Raw genomic sequence first — 26344 nt, 5'->3', positions numbered from 1 at the left:
GCTCATGGGCTTCGCATTAGCCTATGCAGTTCCTCTTCACATATAGGTATTTGCTAAATTATTTCCCCCCCAAGATTGTGCAGTGTTGTGGTTTGTCAATTGTTGAGCCTTTGTATTTCATCTCTACTCTGACAGCATAAAGTATAATGATATTTTTACCCAATTTTCTGGATTTTTCAAATGTAAAAGTATAAACATTTTCATACTTTTATTTATTTTTTATTTTTATGGCTGCACCTGAGGCATGTGGAAATTCCCGGGCTAGGGGTCGAATCAGAGCTGTAGCTGAGGTCTATACCACAGCCACGACAACATCAGACAGAGTCTCATCTGCCACCTGCGCTGCAGTTTGTGGCAATACCGGATCCTTAACCCACTGAGCGAGGCCAGGGTTGGAACCCGCATCCTCCCTGAGACAAAGTCGGGTCCTTAACCTGCTGAGCCACAACGGGAACTCCTAGCATGCTTTTAAAGAGTGGTTTTCAAGAACTTAAAGGGTTGACAAAAGGGTCGACTAATAAATGCTTTAGAGAGCCTGGGAAGGCTCATCCCCAAATGCTACTCTGGAAGCTGCTGCTGCTTCTTGGGGTTTTGCCTTGATAACCAAGGAGGGCAGAACTGCCCCACGTGGTTTCTGTAATTGTTCCAGATAATGTCATCATCCTAACATAAGGGGATTTGCAGGACGTCCTCAATCAGATGTCAGAGGCTATGAAGGCGCTGGGCTTATGGGGCTATTCCAGGGCGTGTGAGCTGCATCATAATGCCTTCGATTTGGAATAACTTTCCTTACTCTGGGGATTCATATTCATTGTAGAGCCATTGTGTAATCAATAAGCCACAAATAGATTAAAAAGCAGCCATAGTTCTACCTGGTATATTATCATTATATTTTATAGCATAGCTTTTATAATACAATCGTATTATACTCAATTTTCTGTGAATTCTCTGTGAACTGGTTTCCCTATTCAAAATATAGCATACGCATTTCCCCAAATCATTAAAGATATTTGATAATGTTTCTCTAATGGTTACAGGGTATTTCGTCATGGCATAATGTACCCAATAAATCCTTTATTTTTGGATATTTAGGCGGATTTCATCTTGTTGCTGCAGTGCTGCAGTGAACACTTTGATAGTTAAATCTCTTATCCACATCTCTAATAGATTTCTCAGGCTAATCCCTGAGAAATGTAATTACTGGGTCAGAAGGCATGTGGTTTTCAAAAGGCTTTTATCAATATCGATTAATTATCTGACACTAAAGCGGTATCGGTTTATACTCCCCAAACTTTTGGATGTCACTGCATACGATACTTAACTTTCTCCTGCCGTCTTAATTGGCTGATTATCTCATTTTAGTTTTCATTTGTATGTCTCTGGTTAAAATGAGGTTGAATATTTTTTCACTCATTTACTGGCAAAACGCACTTGTTTTAAATATGGATTTGCCCAAATGCTTATTTCTAACCTATCATGTTCAGTTGGACTAGCCTCAGTGCATCTGGAAATCTGGAATTCTAACAGCTGTCCATCTTCCGTCTTAGCAGTGCTTAGGAAGACGACAGCCAGGGGGAGTTCATTGGCGAGAAGGAGATTGCAGGAAGAGTTTTCTGCAAGTAAGATTTTAATGTGCTGCTGGGGTTCCAATAAAATTATTGTTGAATGAAAAGTGGTGCATCACCGAGTGTCTTGTGTTTAGCCTAAAGACCTTCCTCAGCTGTGAGTTTTCGGGTCCAGGGTGGGTATTAACTATTATACAAGAGAATGGTGGGTGCTGCTGACTTAAATACCATTTTTGTTTGTTGGTGCTTAAATCTGGCAAACCGTTGTCAAATGCAGCCTTCTCCTCAGGAGAGTCACACATTTTAATCAGGCAAGGAGGGAGTGGGATGTCCTGTTGCCTGCCAGATGACACTTCTTGGCTCAAAAAGGGAAGCAGTAGAAACACTAAAACCATTTTTTTTTTTTTTTTGGTCTTTTTTAGGGCTGCACTCGCAGCATATGGAGGTTCCCAGGCGAGGGGTCAAATTGGAGCTGCAGACGCTGGCCTACACCACAGCCACAGCAATGTGGAATCTGAGCCACATCTCTGACCTACACTACAGCTCACAGCAACATCAAATCCTTAACTCAATGAGTGAGGCCAGGGATCGAACCCACGTCCTCATGGATACTAGTTAGGTTGGATACTGCTGAGCCATGATGGGAACTCCTGAAGCCATTTAAGACTGAGTTGCCTTTGTTCCCTAAAATGAAATCTCTCGAAGAAGTCTTAGCATGATAGGACTGTGAGAAAGACTTTCTACTTTTCTTCTGCTTGTTTCAGTAAACTCCTTGAGCATTATGAACTAGAAGCAGCTGATATGAGAGTTTACAGCTATCTATGACTACATAATATCAGCAGATATTAGTGTATTTAATCTGCACAACTGAAAAAGAACACTTAAGGCAATGCTTGCTATGAAAGCCAAATTTAGAGCTGACATGTTAAATCTTCTTCCTTCTCAACAGCAATTGTATTTTCAAGATGTGCAACTTTCATGATCTTTCACTTATTTCTTTGTTCAAATAAGTTTAAAAAAAAATTTTTTTTTTTTAAGTGGCTGCACTTGCAGCATATGGAAGTTCCTAGGCCAGGGATTGAATCCAAGCCATAGCTGCAACCTACACCACAGCTGAATTTGTCAAAACCGAGGAAACAGAATTCCCTATGATCCTATGGTGCTAAACTTGAAAACAAGATCTCTTAATACTTCTCTGCCCCACCACGCAAGCATTCAGCACCCAGCTGGTCTAGAAACATTAGCAGATACAGACTAGGCTGGGGGTGCCGGGAGGTGTTATGGGCCAGGGCTGCTTCCCAGGCACAGGAAAGGCCTTCTTTTTTGTTTTGTGTTTTTGTTTGGTTTTGGCTGCACCCTCGTCATGCCAAACTTCCCAGACCAGGGATCAAATCCCCCGCCACATCAGTGAAAATGCCAGATCCATAACCCCCTAGGCCACCAGAGAACTACTCTTGCCTTCTTCTTATCAACCCCATCCCATCCTGCTGAGGGAACCACGGTTAACAACACAATTTAAATTCTGTGTTTCAACTTGTTTGAATCTCACACACTCATGAGATAGGAAATGAGGAATAAAGTTGACTTTTCTATGAAGCATTTTTCTTTCCCTTTTAGACCCACTTTTCATTTTGTTTCTCTCTTTCTCAGCATTTGCATCATGTTTCTTATTATTTCTATTTGTCTACTTGACTATCTTCTCCAGATACAATTTCCTGTTGTACTGCAGCCCTATCATACTATCTTTAGTATCATCTCTGGCATAAACTAGACACCAAAAACTTATTTTGGGAGTTCTCACCATGGCACAGTGGGCTAAGAATCCAACCATAGCAGCTCAGGTCACTACAGAGGCACAGGTCCAATCCCCAGCCCAGTGAAGTGGATTAAGTGATCTACATGGATTGAAAAACCCAGTTTTACAGTCTATACTATTTAAGCCCCTTACTTTGGCCTCAGGCATTTCTTTGTAGCTATGAAGACCAATTTGCAATTGAGGAGACTTGCGAATGGCTGAATGCCAGGAGGTTGAATCACCAGGCTGTCTTTTCTGCAGTTGTCTCTGTGGCTCGTCTTACACCAACGTCTGCTCGCAGAGCATTGCTGACTCCTGGTGTATAATAGTGGAGGTCTTGTGGGTCATTTAAATAAATCTATCTGTATTTTTATTTGCATTAAATGTTAAAGATGATAAGCATTGAGTATTGTATGTATAATGCATAAACTGGGCTAAATGAAGTCATTGTCTTCTATTAATTTCAGTGGTAATTATGGCAAGGTAATTTATTATTTTTTTTTCAAGATTCAAAATTATCTTTTTTTATTTTTTTATTTTTTTATTTATTATTATTATTATTTTTTTTATTTTCCCACTGTACAGCAAGGGGGTCAGGTTATCCTTACATGTATACATTACAATTACATTTTTCCCCCATGGCAAGGTAATTTCTGTGAAGAGGGTCCATAGCTTTCAGAAGATTACCGAAGGGGTCAGTGATCTCCAAAAGTTTGAATTGAACTTCAGCCCTCTGGGTATAGGCAGGGCTAGCTTTTCAGAGGGGCAGGAGACTTCCCAGAAGCTCTGTAATTACACTAATATGGCATGCATCCAGGTCAGCACTGACTGTGCTTCTGAAGAACTGCCATACACATGCTATATTGCTGCCTATGAAGTATCACTCATATTTTTTTTTGGACCAGATTGAACAATATGATATTGCTGCTTTTTGACCATTTTTCACCCACAAAAATCTGAATGCAAATTGTTCAACCCAGTGTATAAAACCAAGGCTGAATCTGAGCCCTTTTGAGAAGTAAAATGCAAGTACACTTGCATTAACCTTAAATGCATTTGTGACTCCACCACTTTTCCTCAGGACTATAAATGCCAAATATTTGCTTGGCTGTTGAATCACAACAACTAACCCTCTTTGGCAAAGCGTCCAATAATTGACTCTTTAGCCTTAACAAGAGCTAAAGAGACCTTAGCTATGAGAAGATGACTCCTCTGCTCCAGGGCCAGCTGGAACAGATGCTAGGGCTGAAAACTAAGGGAAGATAACTATTTTAAGTGAAAGCCTTACTGGATGGTGCCAACAGGAATATAACGTGCAAGAGCTGGGAAATGCTCTGTACACTTCACTTGACATCAGTCTGGCCCCTACACGAGAACTTTATATAGTTTATAGCCCCGTGGTTTGACAGGTGAGGAGAAACAGGAGTAAGAAGAGGAGAAAGGCAACACCAGTAATTATGGACTCGTCCATCACTCCTTTGAATAGAAGGATAAAGGTCTTGACATTTGTTAGCTTGGAAAAGAGAGGGATTGGAAGTGATTTAATAGCTGTCTAATATTCAAAGCATTACTAGGATGACTGCCATGGTTCTCTACTGCAAAAGAGGACTGACTAAGAGAAGATGGACTTCAGCCACAGGAAGGAAGGGCTTCTTGATCATTATGGTAACTAAACATACCAGGTGCTAGGTGACATTTAAAATAATCTTTTCCCAAAGCCCTGTGTGGAATCCTGGCATCGTCCTTGCAAGATGTCATCTCTGTTTCATCCTTTATCTCTCACCAGTAGGAGTAAGTCTAGTAGAGACTCAGTAGGATGGGAAAGAGTTTGGGGGGGGGGGTCAGAGGACTTTTATCTTGTCTTAAATTGAATGATGCTTGAGCTAATGTTAGTCCTGACTGTGTTAAAAATCACATAATCTGTCTGTCTTTTCTCCCCTGTCAATAGAGGGTGACTCAGGAAAAAATACCCTCAGAATATTAAAAACATGATTTAGACGAAATCCATACAGTGTAACATTGTCCACTTTAAGGTGAACAACTCAGTGGATTTGGTACATTCACAATATGGTGCAATAAATACCTCTAGCTAATTTCAAACGTTACTGTCAATCCAAAGGAAAACCCCTTATCCATTTATCAGTTTCTCCCTTTTCTCCTCGCAAACCCCAGCCACTGGCAACCACCAATCTATATTCTGTCTCTATAGATTTATCTATTCTGGATATCTCATATAAAAAGAGCTATTCAGTATGTGACTTTTGTGTCTGGCTTCTTTCATTTGGCATGATGTTTTCAAGGTTCATCAACATTGTAGCACATATGAGTACTCCATTCTTTTAATGGCCAAATAATATTCCACTGTATGTATGTACCACTATTTGTTTATCCATTTATCAGTTGATGGGTGTTTGGGCTGTTTCTACCTTTTGGCTGTAATGAATAGTGCTGCCGTGAACATGAATGTACACATACTTGTTCAAGTACCTGTTTTCAATTCTTTGGTTACCTTCCTATGAGCTGAATTCTGGGGTCACATGGTAATTCTAAGCTTAACTTTTTGAGGAACTGCCGAACTATTTTTTGCCGGAGTCCAGCTCCAGCAGGTCCAGGGTTTCCCGAAGGATGGGCGGCGTCGGCATAGGAATGGACACAGCCCTGGTGGTTATGCAGGACTGCTCGTTTATTGATCGAATCAACCAAGCTCATATACAATATGTGTTTTCCCTTGGCATACGTCATGCGTCATACATCTGGTGATATTTTTAAATTTTCCACTCGGTCAGATGTTACCTTTTGATCCGTTACATGACCAGGTACATTTGGGAACACAAACAATGCTCTTTTTTGTACTTTCCACTTGACTTTTCAGAATTAGATGTGCTTGTGTTAATGATTTAACTTTGTGGGTTACAAAAGCACGAACTTATTAACTTTATAATTAAAAATATTTTTGTGTGCCTAAAACCTAAGGCCAAACTATATTCTATTAGTAAAGGTTACTCAAACATACCAAAGGTTATTTTGATTCTTATAGAACTAGAAGCCACAGCATTGACACTTGTTAGGGTTGGGCCGATAGGCCTGGCATAGCAAGATGCAATCGACTGAAGGTAGGTAATTTCCTGACCTGTGTTCAATTACATGGTGCAAACCGCACAAGTTTTTCTATAACTAAGGCCCAAATCTACCCTATTCATCAACTCGTCCCTAGCATGGAAAAGAACCACCTGCTGGAGCATGGAGAGACCTGTGCCTCCAGCCTCTATTATGCCTCCAGGATTCTTTCACAGGTTAAACAGTAACAGCCCAAACATGAAAGCTTTCTATTAGGGTCTCCATAGAAAAAAAGGGAGGGAACTCAGAAGTGAATGATGATCACAGAACAAGGGGACAGTAGGAATTTGTGGGTAAGCACCAGGCCTGACGTTTACCCCCCTGGGGTCTTTTTTTGGGGAACTTTATTGGACAGCAATTTCCCAGCTCCCGCGGTTTTTTGTTTTTGTTTTTGTTTTTGTTTTTTTTGTCTTTTTGTCTTTTTGCCACTTCTTGGGCCGCTCCCGTGGCATATGGAGGTTCCCAGGCTAGGGGTCCAATCGGAGCCACAGCCATTGGCCTACACCAGAGCCACAGCAACGCGGGATCCGAGCTGCGTCTGCAACCTACACCACAGCTCACGGCAATGCCGGATCGTTAACCCACTGAGCAAGGTCAGGGACCGAACCCGCAACCTCATGGTTCCTAGTCGGATTCGTTAACCACTGCGCCACGACAGGAACTCCCCCACGGTTTTTATTAACAGCATAAGCAGGCAGAGAAGAAGAAGCAGGACCATCGCTTTCCTGGACGTGCTGTGCAGTCTGGGGTCCTCAGTCTCCTGGACTTTGTCGGCAGACAGACCTGCACGAACGGCTCCCAGCAATTTTTTTCCAGTGGCTGAGCCATTTATGTTCCCAGCAGTCATGTAAAATAATGTTCCAATTTCTCCACATCCTTGTCAACATTTGTTATGTAGCATCTGACCTTTTTTGTTTGTTTGTTTGTCTTTTTAGGGCCACAACCTCAGCATATGGAAGTTCCCAGGCTAGGGGTCGAGTAGGAGCTATAGCTGCCGGCCTACACTATGGCCACAGCAATGCCGGATCCTTAACCCACTGCGTGAAGCCAGGGATCAAACCTGTGTTCTCATGAATACTAGTCAGTTTCCTTACTACTGAACCATCTGTCAGCTATCATCCGACGTTTTGATTCCCGCCATCCTAGTGTGTGTGTAGGAGTATCCCGCCGTGGTTTTGATTTACATTTCCCTGATGACTAGTGGCACTGAGGGTCTCTGTATGGTTCTGTTGATCATTTGTATATTTTCTTTGGAGAAATATTTTTTCAAGTCATTTGCCCATTTTTCAAACTAGGTTGTTTTGTTGTTGTTGAGCCATCATAATACTTTAATTAATATTAATGTATATATAATAGCCTTATTACCCTCCAGCACCATCAGGGATGTTATTAAGCCTATTTTTTTCTCTTTCTGGCTTACTTTACTTAGTATGATAACATCCAGGTCCATCCACGTTGCTGCAAATGACATTATTTCACTCTCTTTTATGGCTCAGTAATATTCCATTGTATAAATATGCTACATCTTATTTATCCATTCTTCTACTGATGGACATTTAGGTTGTTTCTATGTCCTGGCTATGAGGTAACTTATATTGGGAATCTTTAAAAAAATGCTGCAGATAAACTTATATATGAAACAGAGATAGACCCACAGACATAGAAAGCAAATTTATGGTTACCAAAGAGGAAAGGGGGGAAAGGAATAAATCAGGAATTTGGAATTAACATATACACACTACTATATATAAAACAGATAACCAACAAAGACCAACTGTATAGCAGAGGGAACTATAGTCAATAGTTTGTAATAACCTACAAGAGAAAAGAATCTGAAAAAATTAATATATATGTGTGTATAACTGAATCACTTTGCTATACACCTGCAACTAACACAACACTGTAAATCAACTATACTTTAAAAAAAAAGACCTTTTTTTATTTCTTTCTGTGTGATGGACTGAATAATCCTGCACTACAGTGTGCTGCAAAATTTAGCATGCATAAGAATTACTCAGAGAGTTTATGTTAAAACAGATCCACGGCCCCCTCACCCCTCTTCTCTTAGATTCTGACTCAGAAGGTATGGGGTGAGACAAATAATTTGCCTTTCTTATTTTCTTTTTTCTTTTTGTCTTTTGTCTCTTTAGGGCCGAGGCATATGGTGGTTCCCAGGCTAGGGGGTGAATCAGAGCTGTAGCTGACAGCCTACACCACAGCCACAGCAATGCCAAATCCGAGCCATGTCTTTGACCTAGAGCACAGCTTGTGGCAATGCCAGATCCTGAACCCACTGAGGGAGCCAGGGATCGGACCCACATCTTCATGGATGCTAGTCGGGGTTTGTTAACCGCTGAGCCAGGATGGGAACTCCAATAACTTGCGTTCCTAACCAGCTCCCAGGTGATGCCACTGCCACTGGCCCATGGACGACACTGAGTAGTACTGCTGAGAGAGGCAGGGTTTTGAGTGTCCGCTCCATTCTTAAACTCCTATTATGAGAACCTCCTCCTCTTTTTCCAGAATAGCAGGTTCCTGTAGCCGTGTCTGTTACTCCATGAGTGCTTCCCCCAGTCATGGGCTATCAGACCACAGGAGGATGCCCAGCCTAAGTGGAACCAACCAGATTTCCCTCTTGAAATTTTGTCAGTGGGACTTGAAACCATTTTCTGCTGGTTTCATCAACTGAGTTGTGTAGGTGCTAAGCTGTGGTGTGACCACCCTCTACCATGGGCTTGAAAAACGGAGAAAGCCCATCTGCAGGAGGATGAGTGGGAAGAAACACTTGTCAGGAGAATAGGGGACGTGAGAGAAGACTAATAAGAATAGCTAATGCTCATTGAGCACTTCTTATGTGTCAGGTGCTGTTTTTTTTCTATTTTTAATATCAATTTTAAAAATAAACTTCTAATTCTGACATAATTTTAGACTTAGAGGAAATTTACAAAGATAGTGCAGAGTTCTTGTTTATAGCTCATTCAATATCTTCTAATATTAGCATCTTAAATACTGTAGTATACTTGTCAAAACCAGGAAATTCACACTGACACATTACTATTAACTAAATTTCAGACTTATTTGGAGCTCCACAGTTTTTACACTAAATTCCCCTCTTTTTTCTTTTCTTTTCTGCCTGTTTGTTCCAAGACTCAATGCCAGAAACCCCGCTGAAGTTCGTCAGGATGTCTCCTTAGTCTCCTTGAGTCTGTGACAATGTCTCAGATTTCCTTTGCTTTTCATGCCCTTGACCGCTTTGAGGAGTATTGGTCAGATATTTTGCAGAATGAGCCCAATTTGAATTTGTCTGATGGCTTCTTTATGGATGGATCGAAGTTCCTGTGTGGGGGAAGAATGCCACAAAAGCGAAGTGCCCTCCTCATCACATCACGAGGAGGAGGGGGGTACCTGAGGGCGACATGACATCCCCCCTTGACCCCTTGGTCTTCCAGGTTTCTCTAGTAAAATGGTACGATGTAACCCTTTCCACGCCATTCTTTGGAAGTGAGTCGTGAAGTCCAGTCCACACTCGTGGAGAGGGGAATTAAGCTCTACTTTCTGGAGGGAGCAGTGTCTACATACATTAGTTGCAATTTTGTAAGGAAGATTTTCCCTTTATCCTTAAAATTAATTATTTATTCAATCATTGATTTATATCAGTATGGACACAGGAATACTTTTATGCTTTGGATTATTATTGAATTCTGTTATTGCCTTTCTTTTGTTGCTCCGATGGTTCCAGCTTGGCTATTGGGAGCTCTTTCAGTTTGGCCACTGTATCCCTTCAATATCATCTCCTCTTACTTGTAAAGGTCTTACTTGTAAAGGGAGGTGTTTAAAATTATACGTATTTCTGGGGAGTTCCCGTCGTGGCGCAGGGGGAGTTCCCGTCGTGGCGCAGTGGTTAACGAATCCGACTAGGAACCATGAGGTTGCGGGTTCGGTCCCTGCCCTTGCTCAGTGGGTTAACGATCCGGCGTTGCCGTGAGCTGTGGTGTAGGTTGCAGATGCGGCTCGGATCCCGCGTTGCTGTGGCTCTGGCGTAGGCCGGTGGCTACAGCTCCAGTTAGACCCCTAGCCTGGGAACCTCCCATATGCCGCGAGAGCGGCCCAAGAAATGGCAAAAAGACAAAAAAAAAAAAAAATTATACGTATTTCTTGATTGGCAAATTTATAACCAGATGAATAAGTTGAACATGTGGAAAACAAAATTAATATACTGAAAACACAGTATAATTACAAAAATAGACAGTTTCCAAGATGAAGCACCCACTCTCTCCAAGCTGACACAGGCAGCTGCAAAACTGAAAGAGAACAATCTTAGGCAGTATTTGAGACCATTTTTGCCACCAGACCCCATACAGACTGTCCCCTCAGTCCTTCCACGCTCATCTGAATTCCCTGGTCAAGTGGTGTCTTTGACAAGCCCAGCTTCCTCTTGGGACTACAGGCTAGAATGTACCCAGCATCTCCCCTCCTTCCCCCGGAATCCGAATCCCTCCCTCTCCTTATCTGGACCTATTTCTTAGGAATATCAGGGAAACGGTATGACAGGACAACAAGGCGACAGGACTCATATCGTGGCTATTTTTTCCCTGATCAGTGAAGAGCAGAGCCTGTAATAACCCTGGCAAACGGGGACCTTTGTGAAAAATGTCCCAGCTGAGGCAGGTGGCCCTGGGGCGGGCTGGAAGTTGCTCTTGGGGAACTCGGTTCAGGCTGGGACACCTACCTTTTCTTCCCCTTCTGTCTTCTTATGCCTCTTTCCTTCTTTCCCCATTTTTGTTTTCACCCCCTCGTCTGCAGGTGGTTTTCACAGCATTTCTCTTCCCGTGGGTCGTGCGTCAGGAACTTCTGTAGAGCAGTTGTCATAACAACAGCATGCACGGTGCTTACTGAGAGCCTGGAAGGAAGGATGAGCGCAAAGGTGACGCTGAGGTACCTGAGATGAAGAAAAGCCATATGGGCATCTAGGCTGTGCTCTGGACGTGTTTACAGGACAAACACCAGATTCCTTACAAGTCGAAGATTACCAGGGCCCGTGCACTGGCGAAGCTTTCAGGAAGCCGATGTGCAGTTGTCCAGATTTTGATCAAGGTCACTTTTATACAAATGTGAGCTTTCAGTATAAAGGAAGCTGAGTGTCATCACGGAGGTGTGGCCTCTATGCTCTTCTGGGTTGCAGAGGTCACCAGCTCTCACTTGGGGGAGGTAAATCTTTTACCTGCAGAGACAGTTGCCACCTCGGGAGTGGAGCCCTGAAGAGGCTGGGCCAGCTCTTCCAAAGAGGGCCTCCTGCTTTGTGCCAGCAGCACAGGAAGAATGTTCCAAGTATAGGATTTTCTGGCAGCCAGACCACTGAGGGCTGAGAGGCTCTCCTGAATACATAACAAAGAATGGGCAGTCATGTCAGCCGAGTGGGCATAGTTACGCTGTGTGGTTGCAAGAGCGCAGCCTCACTCACGCTACCTCAAGCAGTATGGATTCTGCGCCCGGGTCTCTACAGATGGTGAAGGACTCAGCCATGCAGCAGGCCTCATGGGCACTGCCCAGTCTTCCGTAGGTCATGCGACCGGTGCCCCTCAGAATGCAGAGCACTAGGATTCTGAATGTTCAGGGATGCAAGCACGAGGATTCTGGATGTCCTCGAAGTCCCAGGACCCAGGACCTTCCTCCTCCTCTGCTCCTCTCTGTGCATCATCTTGCTTCTTTTTTCCTTAGCACCAACTGGTTCTGACCATCACATGCTGAGGCTTGCTTTTCCTAGAGCCAGAGATCTGAGAGAGAGAGAGAGAGAGAGAGAGAGAGAGAGAGAGAGAGAGAGAGAGTGAGTCCAAAGACAGAAGCGATCCTCTCGAGAAGGGTTGGATATTTCTTTCAGTACACTTGCCATCTGGCAATATCTCCACTCCCTTCTATTCTTCCTCCTGTGAGGAACTGCATTTCCCAGACTCGCTACTCAGCAGGGGTCTGGATATGCTTTAGACTGGGGCCAATGAATTGACGTTTGGGAGGCAAAATGAAGAGGAAGCCATTCATCCTCCAGCACTAGTGGCGGCTGACACATGAGCTTCAGTGAATGAGCATTTTCAGTGTCTAGCCAGACTCGGCATCCCTCACCTGTCACTGGCTTTGGGGCTTGGTAGCAATGTTGATTTCAGTAGTGGCCTCGAAGATTTCTGATCTTTCTTTGGCAAAAACTGCTTCTTAAACTAAGGGTCTTAGAGTTCCCATTGTGGCTCAGCTGGTTAAGGACCTGCCTGGTATCCATGATTCGGGTTCGATACCTGCCTTTGTTCAGTGGGTTAAGGATCTGGCGTTGGTGCAAGCTTTGGTGTAGGTTGCAGATGCGGACTGGGCTGTTGCTCTGGCTGTGGCGTAGGTCAGCAGTTGCAGCTCTGATTTGACCCCTAACCTGGGAACGTCCATATGCTGCAGGCGGCATTCTAAAAAAAAAGGGAAAAACCAAAAAACCAAAACTCTGAGTCTTAGCTTGTGGTCACATGATCAAAGTAACTTTATTGGCAGCCCCCTGACTTTTGCCTTTCCAGGTCTTCAGCAGGTTTGCATGCACAAAATTCACATGATTTTGTAAGCAAATGGTTGTAAGTACCTAATCCTAGTAGTTTTGTAAGCCCATGATAATGCACAAAAGAGTAATAAATCTCTCTTTGCTCATGTACCTAGAGAGGTTTCTGTTTCCATGGTCTGGGAGAAATAACAGTAGTGGAAGTTGTTAAATATATGGTCACATGATGCTTTAAATTCCATCTTTACCAGTTATTTTCTGTGTAGCATTAAGCAAGTTACCTACCTTCGTCAAGCTTTGGGTTCCTCCTCTAGAAAATTAGGATAATAATAGCATCTGTCTCATAGGGATGTCGTCGGGATTAATACATTGAGATAGTGAATAAAAATATTTAATCTGTACCTGGCAAGTAGTAAGTACTTAATAAGTATGCATCATCATCATTATATTTTTTAATTGAAGTACAGTTGATTTACAATGTTGTGTTAATTTCTGCTATAAAGCAAAGTGATTCAGTTATACATATATGTATACATATACATACAAGAATGTGTGTGTGTGTGTGTGTGTGTATGTGTGTGTGTGTGTGTGTGTGTGTGTATGTATATATATTTGTCTTAGGGCCACATCCACGACATATGGAAGTTCCCAGGTTAGGGGTTGAATCAGAGCTGCAGATGCCAGCCTAAATTACAGCCACAGCAATGCCAGATCCAAGCCGCATCTGTGACCTACACCACAGCTCACAGCAATGCCGGATCCTTAACCCACTGAGTGAGGAGGCCAGGGATGGAACCTGCGTCCTCATGGATACTAGTTGGGTTTGTTACCACTGAGCCATGACAGGAACTCCTATATATATATATTCTTTTTAATATTCTTTTCCTTTATGGTTTATCTCAGGATATTGAATATAGTCCCCTGTGAGCATTATTATTATTTTGTCTTTTTAGGGCTAAACTGGAGGCATATAGAGGTTCCCAGGCTAGGGGTTGAATTGGAGCTGCAGCTGCTGGCCTACACCACAGCTCACGGCAGCACCAGATCCTTAACCCACTGATCAAGGCCAGGGATCGAACCTGGGTTCTCATGGATGCTAGTCAGATTCATTTCCAAGACAGGAACTCCCCCTGTGTGCATTATAATTCTTGTTATTATTGTTAATACTGCTGCTGCTGCTCTGCCGGGACAGAGGGAGACCCCCAATCTCTAGAGCCCACACGAGGGTGCTTACAGGGAAGACAAGGTCAGGCTCAAGCTGTCTGGCTTCTCACCTAAGTGGAGTAAACATGTGGCTTTTAGAAATTGAAAGGGATAAGCATCTGGCTGGGAGTTTAATAAAACTCAGCCCAGGATTGCAGCTGCTGGAGATGAGCCAGGGAGAGCAGACGGCAGACCAGGGCAGGCTGGTGCTGGAGAACCTCCCCCAGGGGCAGGCGAAGTCTGACCCATTAAATAGATGAGCGTGTGCTCTCAGGTGCTCGGACCATCTCAAACCATCATAAGGGAAATCAGCCTATCCGCAAAGGGTTGGGAAACCCAGTAAAGTGGCCAAATAGAGCTTCCTCTGTTTGATTCAAAAGATTGCTCAGTCCATGAAGCAGAGAGGCTGTAGTTTTCCCTTCTTTTTAAAAAAATTTTACTCTATTTTATTTACTTTTCTGTATTTTTAGTGTGGCATATGGAAGTTCTCAGGCTAGGGGTCGAATTGGAGCTAGATGCCAGCCTACGCCACAGCCAAGCTGCATCTGCGAACTATACCAAAGCTCACAGCAATGCTGGATCCTTAACCCACTGAGTAGGGCCGGGGATTGAACCTGCATCCTCATGGATACTAGCTGAGTTTGTTACCACTGAACCAAAACAGGAACTCCAAATTTAACTTTGTATTTTTATTTTTAATGAAATTATAGTTGACTTAACAATTTTATATTAGTGTACAACATGGCAATTCGACATTTTCATAGATTATATATCATATAGAATTCTTATAAAATATGGACTGTATTCCTTGTGCTGTATATTATTATCCTTTGTGACTTATTTACTTTATTTTTGTTTTCTTTGTCTTTTGAGGGCCGCACCAGCAGCTTATGGAGATTCCCAGGCTAGGGGTCCAATAGGAGCTGTAGCCGCTGGCCTACACCACAGCTCACAGCCAACACCAGATCCTTAACCCACTCAGAGAGGCCAGGGATCGAACCTGTATCCTCATGGATGCAAGTCATATTAGTTTCCACTGGGCCATGACAGGAACTCCTTATTTATTTTATAATTGGTAGTTTGTACTTAATCCTCTTCACTTTTTTCACCCCTTCCCACCCCTCTCCCCTCTGGCAACCGCTAATTTTTTCTCTGTGACTATGAGTCTGTTTCTGTTTTGCTACATTCATTTGTTTTGCTTTTTATTTATATATATATATTTTTTTAGGGCCACACCTGCAGCACGTACACATTCCCAGGCTTGGGGGGCGAATTGGAGCTGTACCTGCCAGCCTATCCCACAGCCACATCAATGCCATATCCAAGCCACATCTGTGACCTACCCCATAGCTCATGGCAACGCTGGGTCCCCAACTCACTGAGCGAGGATAGACTCCTCATGGATCCTAGTTGGATTTGTTTCCACTGTGCCACAACAGGAACTCCTGCTTTGCTTTTTAGATTCTGCATATAAGTGAAATCGTATGGTATCATAATTATTTCACTAAGCATAATACCCTCCAGGTCCATGCATGCTGTCACAAATGTTAAGATTTCATTTTTTTGTGGCTAATACAGTCCATTGAATATATGCAGGACATCTTCTTTATCCATTCATCCATCTGTCAATGGGCATTGATGTTGCTTTCGTATTTTCACTATTGCAAATAATGGTGCAATGGACATGGGGCTGCACATAACTTTCGGAACTGACGTTTTCACTTTCTTTGGATAAACCCTCAGGAATAGAATCGCTGGATCACGTAGCAGCTCTGTCTTTAATTTTTTGAGGGACCTGCACACTGTTTCCCATCGTGGCTGCGCCAGGTTCCATCCCTACCAGCTGTGCACGTTTCCCTTTTCTCCACAGTATTATTTTTTTTTTTTGCCAACATTTGTAATTTGCTGTCTTTTGGATGATGGCCATTCTGATAGGTGTGAAGTGATATCTCATTGTGGCTTCGATTTGCAGTTCCCTGATGATTAGTGATACCGAACACATCTTTTCATGTGCCTGTTGGTCATCTGTATGTCTTTTGTTTTTTGGGGAAAATACCAATTCAAGTTCTCTGCTCGTTTTTACTTTAATTTATTTATGTATTAGTTTTTTGTCTTTTTAGGGTCACACCCGTGGCATATGGAGGTTCCCAGGCTAGGGGTCAAATTGGAGCTGTTGCTGCCGGCCTATGCCAGAGCCACAGCAACACCAAATCCGAGCTGCGTCTGTGACCTATGCCGCAGCTCATGGCAAAGCTGGATCCTTAACCCACTGAGAGAGGCTAGGGATTGAATCTGCAACCTCATTGTTCCTAGTTGGATTCGTTTCTGCTGTGCCAAGACGGGAACTCCCTCTGTTCTTTTTTTTTTTTTTTGTCTTTTTGCTATTCCTTTGGGCCGCTCCCGCGGCATATGGAGGTTCCCAGGCTAGGGGTCCAATCGGAGCTGTAGCCACCGGCCTACGCCAGAGCCACAGCAACGCGGGATCCGAGCCACGTCTGCAACCTACACCACAGCTCACGGCAACGCCTGATCGTTAACCCACTGAGCAAGGGCAGGGACCGAACCCGCAACCTCATGGTTCCTAGTCGGATTCGTTAACCACTGCGCCACGACGGGAACTCCCCTCTGTTCATTTTTAAAATCAGATTAAAAAAAAAAAATATTGCGTTGTGTAAGTTCTTTATATGTTTTGAATATTAACTTTTATGAGATCCTTGCTTATACAGCTCTTCCCAAAGGGAGACTATGGGGCCAGTGTTAGGGTGAGAGTCCAGTGCTTTTTGAGGGGAGCTCTATCTATCTGTCATCAAAATCCTAATTAATGTGGATTTGTAGCCTAGTCTTATTTTCCTCTTTCTCTTCAATTTCTTTTCTTTCTTTCTTTCTTTTTCTTTTCTTTTCTTTCTTTCTTCTTGTCTTTTTTTTTAAGTTTTTTTTTGTTATTTATTTATTTATTTATTTTATAATTTTTTTTTTTTATTTTCCCACTGTACAGCAAGGGGGTCAGGTTATCCTTACATGTATACATTACAATTACAGTTTTTCTCCCACCCTTTCTTCTGTTGTAACATGAGTATCTAGACAAAGTTCTCAATGCTATTCAGCAGGATCTCCTTGTAAATCTATTCTAAGTTCTGTCTGATAAGCCCAAGCTCCCGATCCCTCCCACTCCCTCCCCCTCCCATCAGGCAGCCACAAGTCTCTTCTCCAAGTCCATGATTTTCTTTTCTGAGGAGATGTTCATTTGTGCTGGATATTAGATTCCAGTTATAAGTGATATCATATGGTATTTGTCTTTGTCTTTCTGACGCATTTCACTCAGTATGAGATTCTCTAGGTCCATCCATGTTGCTGCAAATGGCATTATGTCATTCTTTTTTATGGCTGAGTAGTATTCCATTGTGTATATATACCACTTCTTCCGAATCCAATCATCTGTCGATGGACATTTGGGTTGTTTCCACATCCTGGATATTGTGAATAGTGCTGCAATGAACATGCGGGTGCATGTGTCTCTTTTAAGTCGAGTTTTGTCCGGATAGATGCCCAAGAGTGGGATTGCGGGGTCATATGGAAGTTCTATGTATAGATTTCTAAGGTATCTCCAAACTGTTCTCCATAGTGGCTGTACCAGTTTACATTCCCACCAACAGTGCAGGAGGGTTCCCTTTTCTCCACAGCCCCTCCAGCACTTGTTATTTGTGGATTTATTAATGATGGCCATTCTGACTGGTGTGAGGTGATATCTCATGGTAGTTTTGATTTGCATTTCTCTTATAATCAGCGATGTTGAGCATTTTTTCATGTGTTTGTTGGCCATCTGTATATCTTCTTTGGAGAAATGTCTATTCAGGTCTTTTGCCCATTTTTCCATTGATTGATTGGTTTTTTTGCTGTTGTCTTCTTGTCTTTTTGAGGCCACACCCAAGGCATATGGAAGTTCCCAGGCCAGGTGTCCAATTGGAGCTGCAGCTGCCAGCCTGTGCCACAATCACAGCAACTCGGGATCCAGGCCAGATCTGTGACCTACACCACAGTTCTTGGCAACACTGGATCCTTAACACACTGAGCAGGGCCAGGGATTGAAACCTCGTCCTCATGGATACTAGTTGGGTTTGCTACCGCTCAGCCACAATGGGAATTCCTCTTTCTCTTCAATTTCTGAATTCATTCAGAACAAAAATGTCAGCTTTGTGGTCCATTCGAGTGGAGGAAAAAAAGACACAAGAAATACTTTAATTTGATGTCTTTGGTTGATGTGCAATATGAGCACAATTCAGGGAAAGCATATAAACTGAGCTGTTGCTGTTAGAAGAAATGCTATAATATCCCCTGTCCTATTTACGCATGTCAAAAGAGAAAAGCACAGAAAATTGGAAATCAGATCACAAAAGCTTTTCCCCTGAAAATCAGCATCTTGAGCTCCAAAACTTGGTAAATTAAATGGTTGAGCAGCCCTGATCCTACAAGCTTAGTTCCCTGAAAAAAGAAAAATGTCTTACATTCCTGTAGAGTTTGCAGCTAATGAATCACTTTTACCTCTGATCTCACTGGAGTATCTCCGATCCTTTAAGGTAAACAGATGTCACCATCCTAATTTTCAGCTGGGAAAATCAAGGCCAGAAAGGTTGAAATTTAGCAAAGATTAAAAAAAAAAAATAGACAGATGCAAATATTAGAATTCAGGCCTTTAAGTCCAAGTGTTTTGTTCCTTGGGGTTGTAGGAAGCTTTTGCCTCCGTCACGTCCTGCGGAGGTGAAAAGGCAGTGAGATGGCACCGTTTAGGGCACCAGTGACTCCCTGTGCCACCAGCTGTGTGACCTTGCACAAATATCTTGGCTCTCTTCTCTTCATTTTCCTCAAGTATAAAATTGAGAAAATGATAACCTAACTCCAGGTCTTAATGTGATTAAGATAATGTCTTGAAAGTACTTAGCGTATGCTAGCCGCTTATTAAATAGTGGTTATTATTATTACTGCGACGATAATTCATTTGGGTTAAGCTGTTGCTGTCATGTTAAAATGTAAATAGGTCTCTTGCCAGGTCAAGCACATTAACCTATAGCTGCAGTTAAGGTATCAAGAAGGAACAGAGGCAGGTGAGTTATGCCATTGGATGGGAAAAGGGCCAGGAGGTGGGTCCACGTGGGGCTCCTGGCGCTGAGGCTGAGTGCTTGTGCAGTGAGTAGAAGCTTGAGTGGGTGCCTTGGCTCAGAGCCCTGGCCTGGGGGTGGAGGTCACGGCAGAGGTGAAGCTCCCTCTGTCATCTCTCTGCTCTGGATTGGTGTTTGCAGGCAGGAATCCCTGGGACATCCTCCAGTGAGTCAGACTGGGACTCTCTTCAGTCACAGCCCAAAAATCCATTACTTGGAGGGGACCATTCAAGAAAAGTTCTTATTCAAATGAGGGGCCACACTTTGAGAACCTTGGCTGTGGGGTAGTGCCCTCCACCTCCAGCCTGCCTGCACCCCGTTTCTCAGATGACCCTGGTAGGAGGTATAAAGGCAGGTTGGGGTCGAAACTTGTTTGGAGGAGAACAGAAATGACTAATAAACTGAAGAAAATATTCTCAACCTCATTGAAAAAGCAAGAAATAAGAATTATACTAATCACAGTACAATAAAATACCTTGGGAGGGTTTTCACCAGGGGAGCGGTGTGGTCAGAATGCTTTAGAAACAGACAAACAAACAAACAAAAAACCCTGCCTCTAACTCTTTGGGTACAGCAATCTGTCAATGACTAAAACAATTTCTATTTAATTTTTTATGGCTGCACCCACTGCATATGGCAGTTCTCCCTCCAGGGAATGAATCCGAGCCACAGCTGGGAGCTACGCTGCAGCTGCAGCAACACTGGATCCTTTAACCCACCGTGCCACAGTGGGAAATCCAGACCAAAAAAAAAATTTAATAGCAAAATGCCCAGTATTTTAGTATTTAAAAGTAACAGAATACTCCAAATTGGTACGCTGTCACTGCAGATGCTCCGCTCAGTGCCTCCTTCATCCACTCAGGTGTGCACGCTCCCTTCGAAACTGACCCCACCCACCCCCTCATTCTTCTCTGCTGTTCCATCTTTCATGCTTCTGGAGCTTGTGCCTGAGCCCATTTGTCATTGCCTGTGATATAATCCCTTCTCTGGAAACTTTCCATTTCTTAATGCTAAAGTAAAGCACTAACTGTTATTTATTTCAACATATATTTTTAAAATGACTAATACTGGAGTTCCCTGGTGGCTCAGTGGGTTGGGGATCCCACCTTGTCACTGCTGTGGTGCAGCTTCCATCCCTGGCCTAGGAACTTCTACATGCCATGGAAAAAATATTTTTTTAAAATAGATAATACGTTTGCATGGTGCAAAAGTCAAAAGTCAAAAGGGTCTGAAGTGAGAAGTGTTCCCTCCAAATTGTCCTGGGCAGCCCAGTTGTGTGTGTGTGTGTGTCTGAGATCCCCTTGCCTTTCTTCCCAAATGGCTGCATATACACATCGTTAGGCATCTGATCTTTGTACTTAAACTACGCCTTGGTTCTAATGCGTAAGGTATACAAAGCAAGGTCTTCACTGGTCTTGTTAGCGGCATTGTATTCCATCATATGTACCATCATGTATTTAAGCATGACATTTAGATTATTTCTTGTCTTTCGCTCTAGTCAAATCTGCAGTGCATAATTTGAGAAACTGAGGACATTGGTAACATTAGGTAGCAACTTCCTGCCACTAAAACAGATTCAGAAACTTATGATTATCTATAAAAGCCTTTAGATAATATGCAACATAGCAAGGCAGCCTGTATACATAAATTACTAGTAAACGAAGGTAGGAAAAATTCAGATACATTATGCACAGTGGTGAGCACATAGCATAAAGGGACCAAAAGGCAAAGGATCTGGGACCCACAGAGGGTCTGGTGATTTCATATCTAAGACAGAAGTGCCTTGGGGATGATCATGAATGCCTCAAGGAGCTTAAATAGCAAAGAAACTGGTCATGTAGTACTACTCTTCACTGGATTTCTCAATTTTTAAAACTAAAGATGTTGAAATTTTTTTACTTTTCATGAGTAAAATAATAATCCCAAAAGTTAGCATTTATTGAGCATTTATCGAGCATTTATCATATTCAGACACTATTCTAAGCACTTTATAGATATTACCTTATTTAATCCATGAACATGCCATGAGACTGATGATGTTCTCATCCCCATTTTATTTATTTATTTATTTTTATTGAAGTATAGCTAATTTACAATGTTGTGTTCGTTTCAAGTGTACAACAATGTGATTCAGTTATATATATATGTTCTTTTTTCAGATTCTTTTCCATTATAGGTTATCACAAGACATTGAATAGTGTTCTCTGTGCTCTGCAGTAGGTCCTTGTTGTTTATCTGTTTTATACATAGTAGTGTGTGTATGTTCATCCCCAAATCCTAATCTATCCCCCCTACTTTTTTTTTTTTTTTTTTTTGGTAACCATAAATTTGTTTTTTACGTCTGTGAGTCAGTTTCTGTTTTGTAAATAAGTTCTTTTGCATCATTTTTTAAAAGATTCCACATGGAAGTGATATCATAGGATTTTTTTTTTTCTTTTATAGGGCCACACCTGCAGCATATGGAAGTTCCTGGGCTAGGGGTCAAATTGGAGCTGCAGCGGCAGGCCCTATGCCACAGTGGCAGCAACATTGGATCTGAGCTACATCTGCGACCGATGCTGCAGCTTGCGGCAACATTGGATCCTTAACTCACTGATGGAGGCCAGGGATCGAACCCACAACCACATAGACATTATGTCAGGTTCTTAACCCACTGAGCCACATTGGGAACTCCAGGATATTTGTCTTTCTCTGTCTTACTTACTTCACTTAATATATCATCCCCATTTTAGAGATGAGAAAATTGACGCCAAAGGAAGTTAAGTAACTCAGCCCAGGTCACACAGCCAGTGACCAATGAAGCCAGTTTCTGAATCCAGGGCTTCACCCCCTTGGCCACTGCTGCCCACTGGGGGGCTTTACTTTCATGCTTTTTCTACTTCTCTGACAGCACAAAAAAAAGAAATTTGAGATTTTTATATTCCTGAAAGCTTCATGGAGGTTTAGAGTCAGTTTTGAGGCTGTTAAAAGCTGTCTGATGGGCCTATAACTCAAATATACGAACTGTTGAATGTTATAGGGACAATATTTTCCCCGTCTTTTTGTGTTGCTCTTTCTGCTTCATGTGCCATAATTGTATTTTGATTCTTGTTTGTTCCCTCAAAGTAAGCTGCTTGAAGTACAGCATGAAATCACCACGCCAAAAACGACTTTGGCATTTTATAAAAGACAAATGTCCTTCATAGGCCCTGATATTTGGTTTATTCTTCCCACTATGTTCTTTCAAAGGCTGCATTTATTCCTCAAATAAGCTTCCAGCTGCTTTATGTGAACAAATTATTCTTTTGTAAGGTCCAGTCGAATCACTGAATTCAACTGAGAAGAGCCATCAAACGCATGTGAGAAAAGATGATGAGGGGACAGTTTATAAACAAACAAAATATAATGCCTTTCTGCAGATTCTTTCTGCACATTTTTGTATAGGAAATTTGAAAATTTCTAGAGTTTAGAGCAGGATTTACTCTAATTTGTGACTCAAATTATTGGTAATTAACCCCAGTTTATATTGGCAATGGTACCTCCATGCCTGCAGAAAGTGAAAGGTAATTATAATTTATATACAATCTAATTCCAAAAGCATTTGAGCGGCTATTCCTCCAGGGAGCTAAGCATTGATAAAGTAAAGAATTGATGATCTTCCTGAAAATAAAGTCTAATTCCTCAAGACTTCGCTCCTACATCCTCTCCTGTAGGATGCCTTCTTTGATCTTCCAAGGAAGGAATCTCAGCTTATTTATATGTAGCCCGTGTCAGCTTTTCTTTCCCTTTAAATAATGCCTTCCTCTGGTGTATTTGGAATAAAGGAGGATCTTGTCATATGCTTGTTCCAGGGTTATGCAGTGATAGCCAGTGCTGAGTCATGGGTTGGCACCACTGCTTTTGGTTTCCTGTGGCCTACTCCTTTTTTTGCTGTCAGAAGGGCCAGGATCAGAGTTCCCATTGTGGCGCAGTGGCTAACAAATCCGACTAGGAACCATAAGGTTGCGGGTTCGATCCCTGGCCTTGCTCAGTGGGTTGAGGATCCGGCGTGGCCGTGAGCTGGAGTGTAGGTCGTAGACGTGGCTTGGATCCCTTGTTGCTGTGGCTGTGGCGTAGGCCAGTGGCTACAGCTCCGATTAGACCCCCTAGCCTGGGAACCTCCATGTGCTGCAGGAGCGGCTCTAAAAAGAAAAAAAAAAAGACAAAAAAAAAAAAAACAAAAAGAAGGGCCATGATCTGGGTGAAGCAAGTAAGGAAGCTAGGGAACAAAGCTGAAGGAGATATTAACTCTAAATGTTGTGGAGGCACAAGGTTGGTCTACACTAGTGCTGGCCCTGCCCACCTGCTACAGTCTGGAATTCTCTTGGTGGGCTGGAAGGAGGTTTGGTTTGACCTGTATCACCTCACGGTGGCCAACCACAGTGATTAAGAGCGTACATTTTGGGAGTTCCCGTTGTGGCTCAGTGGGTTAAGAACCTAAAATAGTCTCTGCGAGGATGTGGGTTTGATCCTTGGCCTCAATCAGTGGGTTAAGAATCCAGCATTGCCACAAGCTGCAGCATAGGTCGCAGATGTGGCTCATATTCAGTGTTGCTGTGGCTGTGGTGGAGGCTTCAGATGCAGCTCCGATTTGACTCCTAGCCCGGGAACTTCCATATGCTGCAGATGAGGCTGTAAAAAGAAAAAAAAAAAAAAAAAAAAAAGTGCAAACTCTGGAGTTGGATGTATTACCTAACCTCTTGTATATCAGTTTCCTCATTTGTAGAATAGGGATGATGATGCTAAAAATATAGCCTGCCTTGGTTGGGTGGTTGTGAATTACTGCAGGTGAAGTACAAACAGCAGTTCTGGCACTTGGTAAATACTCAATAAATCACAGCTTTTCCTCTTACTGCTGTTTCTACGTCCAGTGTCACAATACCTCACAGCACACCACCCAGAGCTCTAATCATATATTAATGTTTATAAGAAGCTTGGAGAAAATTAGGCAGAATTGTAAAAGACAGAGAGTTTAAAACTGTCAAGTGGGAGTTCTCGCTGTGGCTCGGGGGTTAAGAACCTGATTAGTATCCATGAGGATTAGGTTTGATCCCAGGTATCGCTCAGGGGGTTAAGGATCCGGTGTTGCCGTGAGCTGTGGTGCAGGTTGCAAAGGCTGTTTGGATCTGGCAGTGCTGTGGCTGGAGTGTAGGTGGCCGCTACAGGTCTGATTCCACTCCTAGCCTGGGAACTTCCATGTGCCTTGGGTGTGGCCCTAAAAAGAAAAAAAAATTGTCAAGCAAAACATTATTTTTTCAAGACTCAAGGGAAAAGTGCTCTGGAAGTGAAAGCCCAACAGCAAATGATGGATTTAGTGGCCTTCTCTCTCACCTTGGGCTTTCGCTCTCTCTTGAAGCACCTCTCAAGTTCTCTGTTTTCTGCATCTCCTAACACTTACTTTGTAACGACCTTACTTCATCTTCACAGCATTCTCAACCCGAATTCATCCCATTTTCCCAACGGAATACTTTTCCCACACTAAATTTTTCAGGCTCAAATAGCATTAAAAATTTTAATAAATAGGAACCTCAATTAAATAATTCAGGAGACCAGAAGAGGGAGCTCTCATGTCCTGGGACATTAGCAGAGCCCAATAGGAGGAAGAGACTCCTCTCCCTTCTGTCAAGGACTCAGCCAATGAAAAGCCATGGTCTTTTGTATTTGTTTACTTTGTTTACCATAATGCCCCCCCCCTTCTTCTTTATAAGTTTGTCCTTCTGTTGTGACAGGACTTGCCTGTGGCTCACCATGGTTGCAGAGCCTGAATTATAATTCTCTTATCATCCCTCCAAACCTTTTCTTTTCAGAGAAATACTTGGCCATGTATGTTTCAGATCAACAATAGCATCTGGGGACCATCAGCAGGACAGTCCATAGTGGGCACTGGCAGCCCACGTTTGTCTCCTGCAAAATCTGCCAGGCAAATGTACCTCTCTAAGGGACATCTGTTGGCTGTCTCCATGCCCACCTGCATGACCTCGATTTCCTTTTGGAATATCAATCTCTCTTCTCTATGCTCAGCCATGAAGTTGGGAGAGGGCTCTTTCTTCCCTAGTTCTAGGGGTGAACTGAAGCCAATAGATATATTCTGTACCCCTGGCTCTGATGAGTGGTTCAGGGTAGAGCTCAACATAGCCAATCACAAACAGTGAGACAAGAGGAGACATTTGCTGCAAATTCTGGCTTCTTCTGTGGGAGATTTTTGAAGTAGCTTTTTGCTCCCATCGTCTCCCTCTTTTACTAGATGTGTAAGAGGAGGCATTTGGCACAGGAGCTGCTGCAGCCATTTCAGAATCACGAGGGCCAAACTGGCTGAAGAATGGCATCGACACCAGGAAAACACACACACACACACACACACACACACACACACACACAGGTGGGAGGAGGGAAGGAGGGAGGGAGCGAGGGTTCTAGATGAAGTTGGGATTGAACTCTTAACTTTTTTGAGATGTTTAGTTTTGTGAGACAATCTCTTCTTTTTATTACTTAAGCCAGTTTGACCTGTGTTTTCTGTTGCTTACAATGTAGTGACCATATTGATACAGTGTCTGGTTTCTGAGTCAGCAGAGAGTACGAGGGTCAAAATCAATCTCTCTCTCTTGCAATGGTTTTTTGTTTTTTGTTTTTGTATTATACCCACAGCATGTGGACGTTCCTAGGCTGGGGATCGAGCCATAGCAGCAACCTAGGGAATCTGCAGTGACAAGGCTGGATCCTTAACTCACTGCACCACAAAGGAACTCCCTCTCTCTCTGCATACTTTGTTACATTTATTCAGAGGTCAATTTTAAATAGGGGTTTAATCACACTGCCTCAAAGTTGTGGATCCTGGTTGATTATGTCTTTTTTCATCCACTTACCTAAGTTAACTAAACTTCTCTTTATACTCTTAATACTCAGGGTAAAGAGAGAAGAATCTTCCTTCCACATACATTTGGAAATTCTTGCCCTTCCACTGCCTTCA

At 42.8% G+C, this 26344-nt stretch overlaps 1 protein-coding gene across 12 annotated transcripts in view; it reads left to right on the top strand.

Annotated features, from left to right (window-relative positions):
- RPAP3 (RNA polymerase II associated protein 3) overlaps positions 1-26344 on the top strand; it is a 167157-nt gene that overhangs the window by 94039 nt on the left and 46774 nt on the right. For 9 of the 12 annotated variants that reach the window (XR_014804121.1, XR_014804117.1, XR_014804129.1 and 6 more), the window contains one exon: positions 11281-13156. The exons of the other annotated variants lie outside the window; for them this stretch is intronic. Coding sequence is in view for 3 of the 9 variants with exons in the window: in XM_084957282.1 (XP_084813408.1) it covers positions 11281-11348 (68 nt within the window). In the remaining 6 variants the exon portion in view is untranslated. Of the gene's footprint in view, positions 1-11280; positions 13157-26344 lie in introns of those variants that run through there. 12 annotated transcript variants of the gene reach the window in all.

This window comes from Sus scrofa, chromosome 5 (genome assembly GCF_054392235.1).
Source record: "Sus scrofa isolate SSC_HxYL_T2T_F1_AM1 chromosome 5, Sscrofa_HxYL_maternal_Yorkshire_Landrace_v2.0, whole genome shotgun sequence".
Taxonomy (NCBI): domain Eukaryota; kingdom Metazoa; phylum Chordata; class Mammalia; order Artiodactyla; family Suidae; genus Sus; species Sus scrofa.
This window is presented reverse-complemented; position numbering and strand designations above follow the sequence as displayed.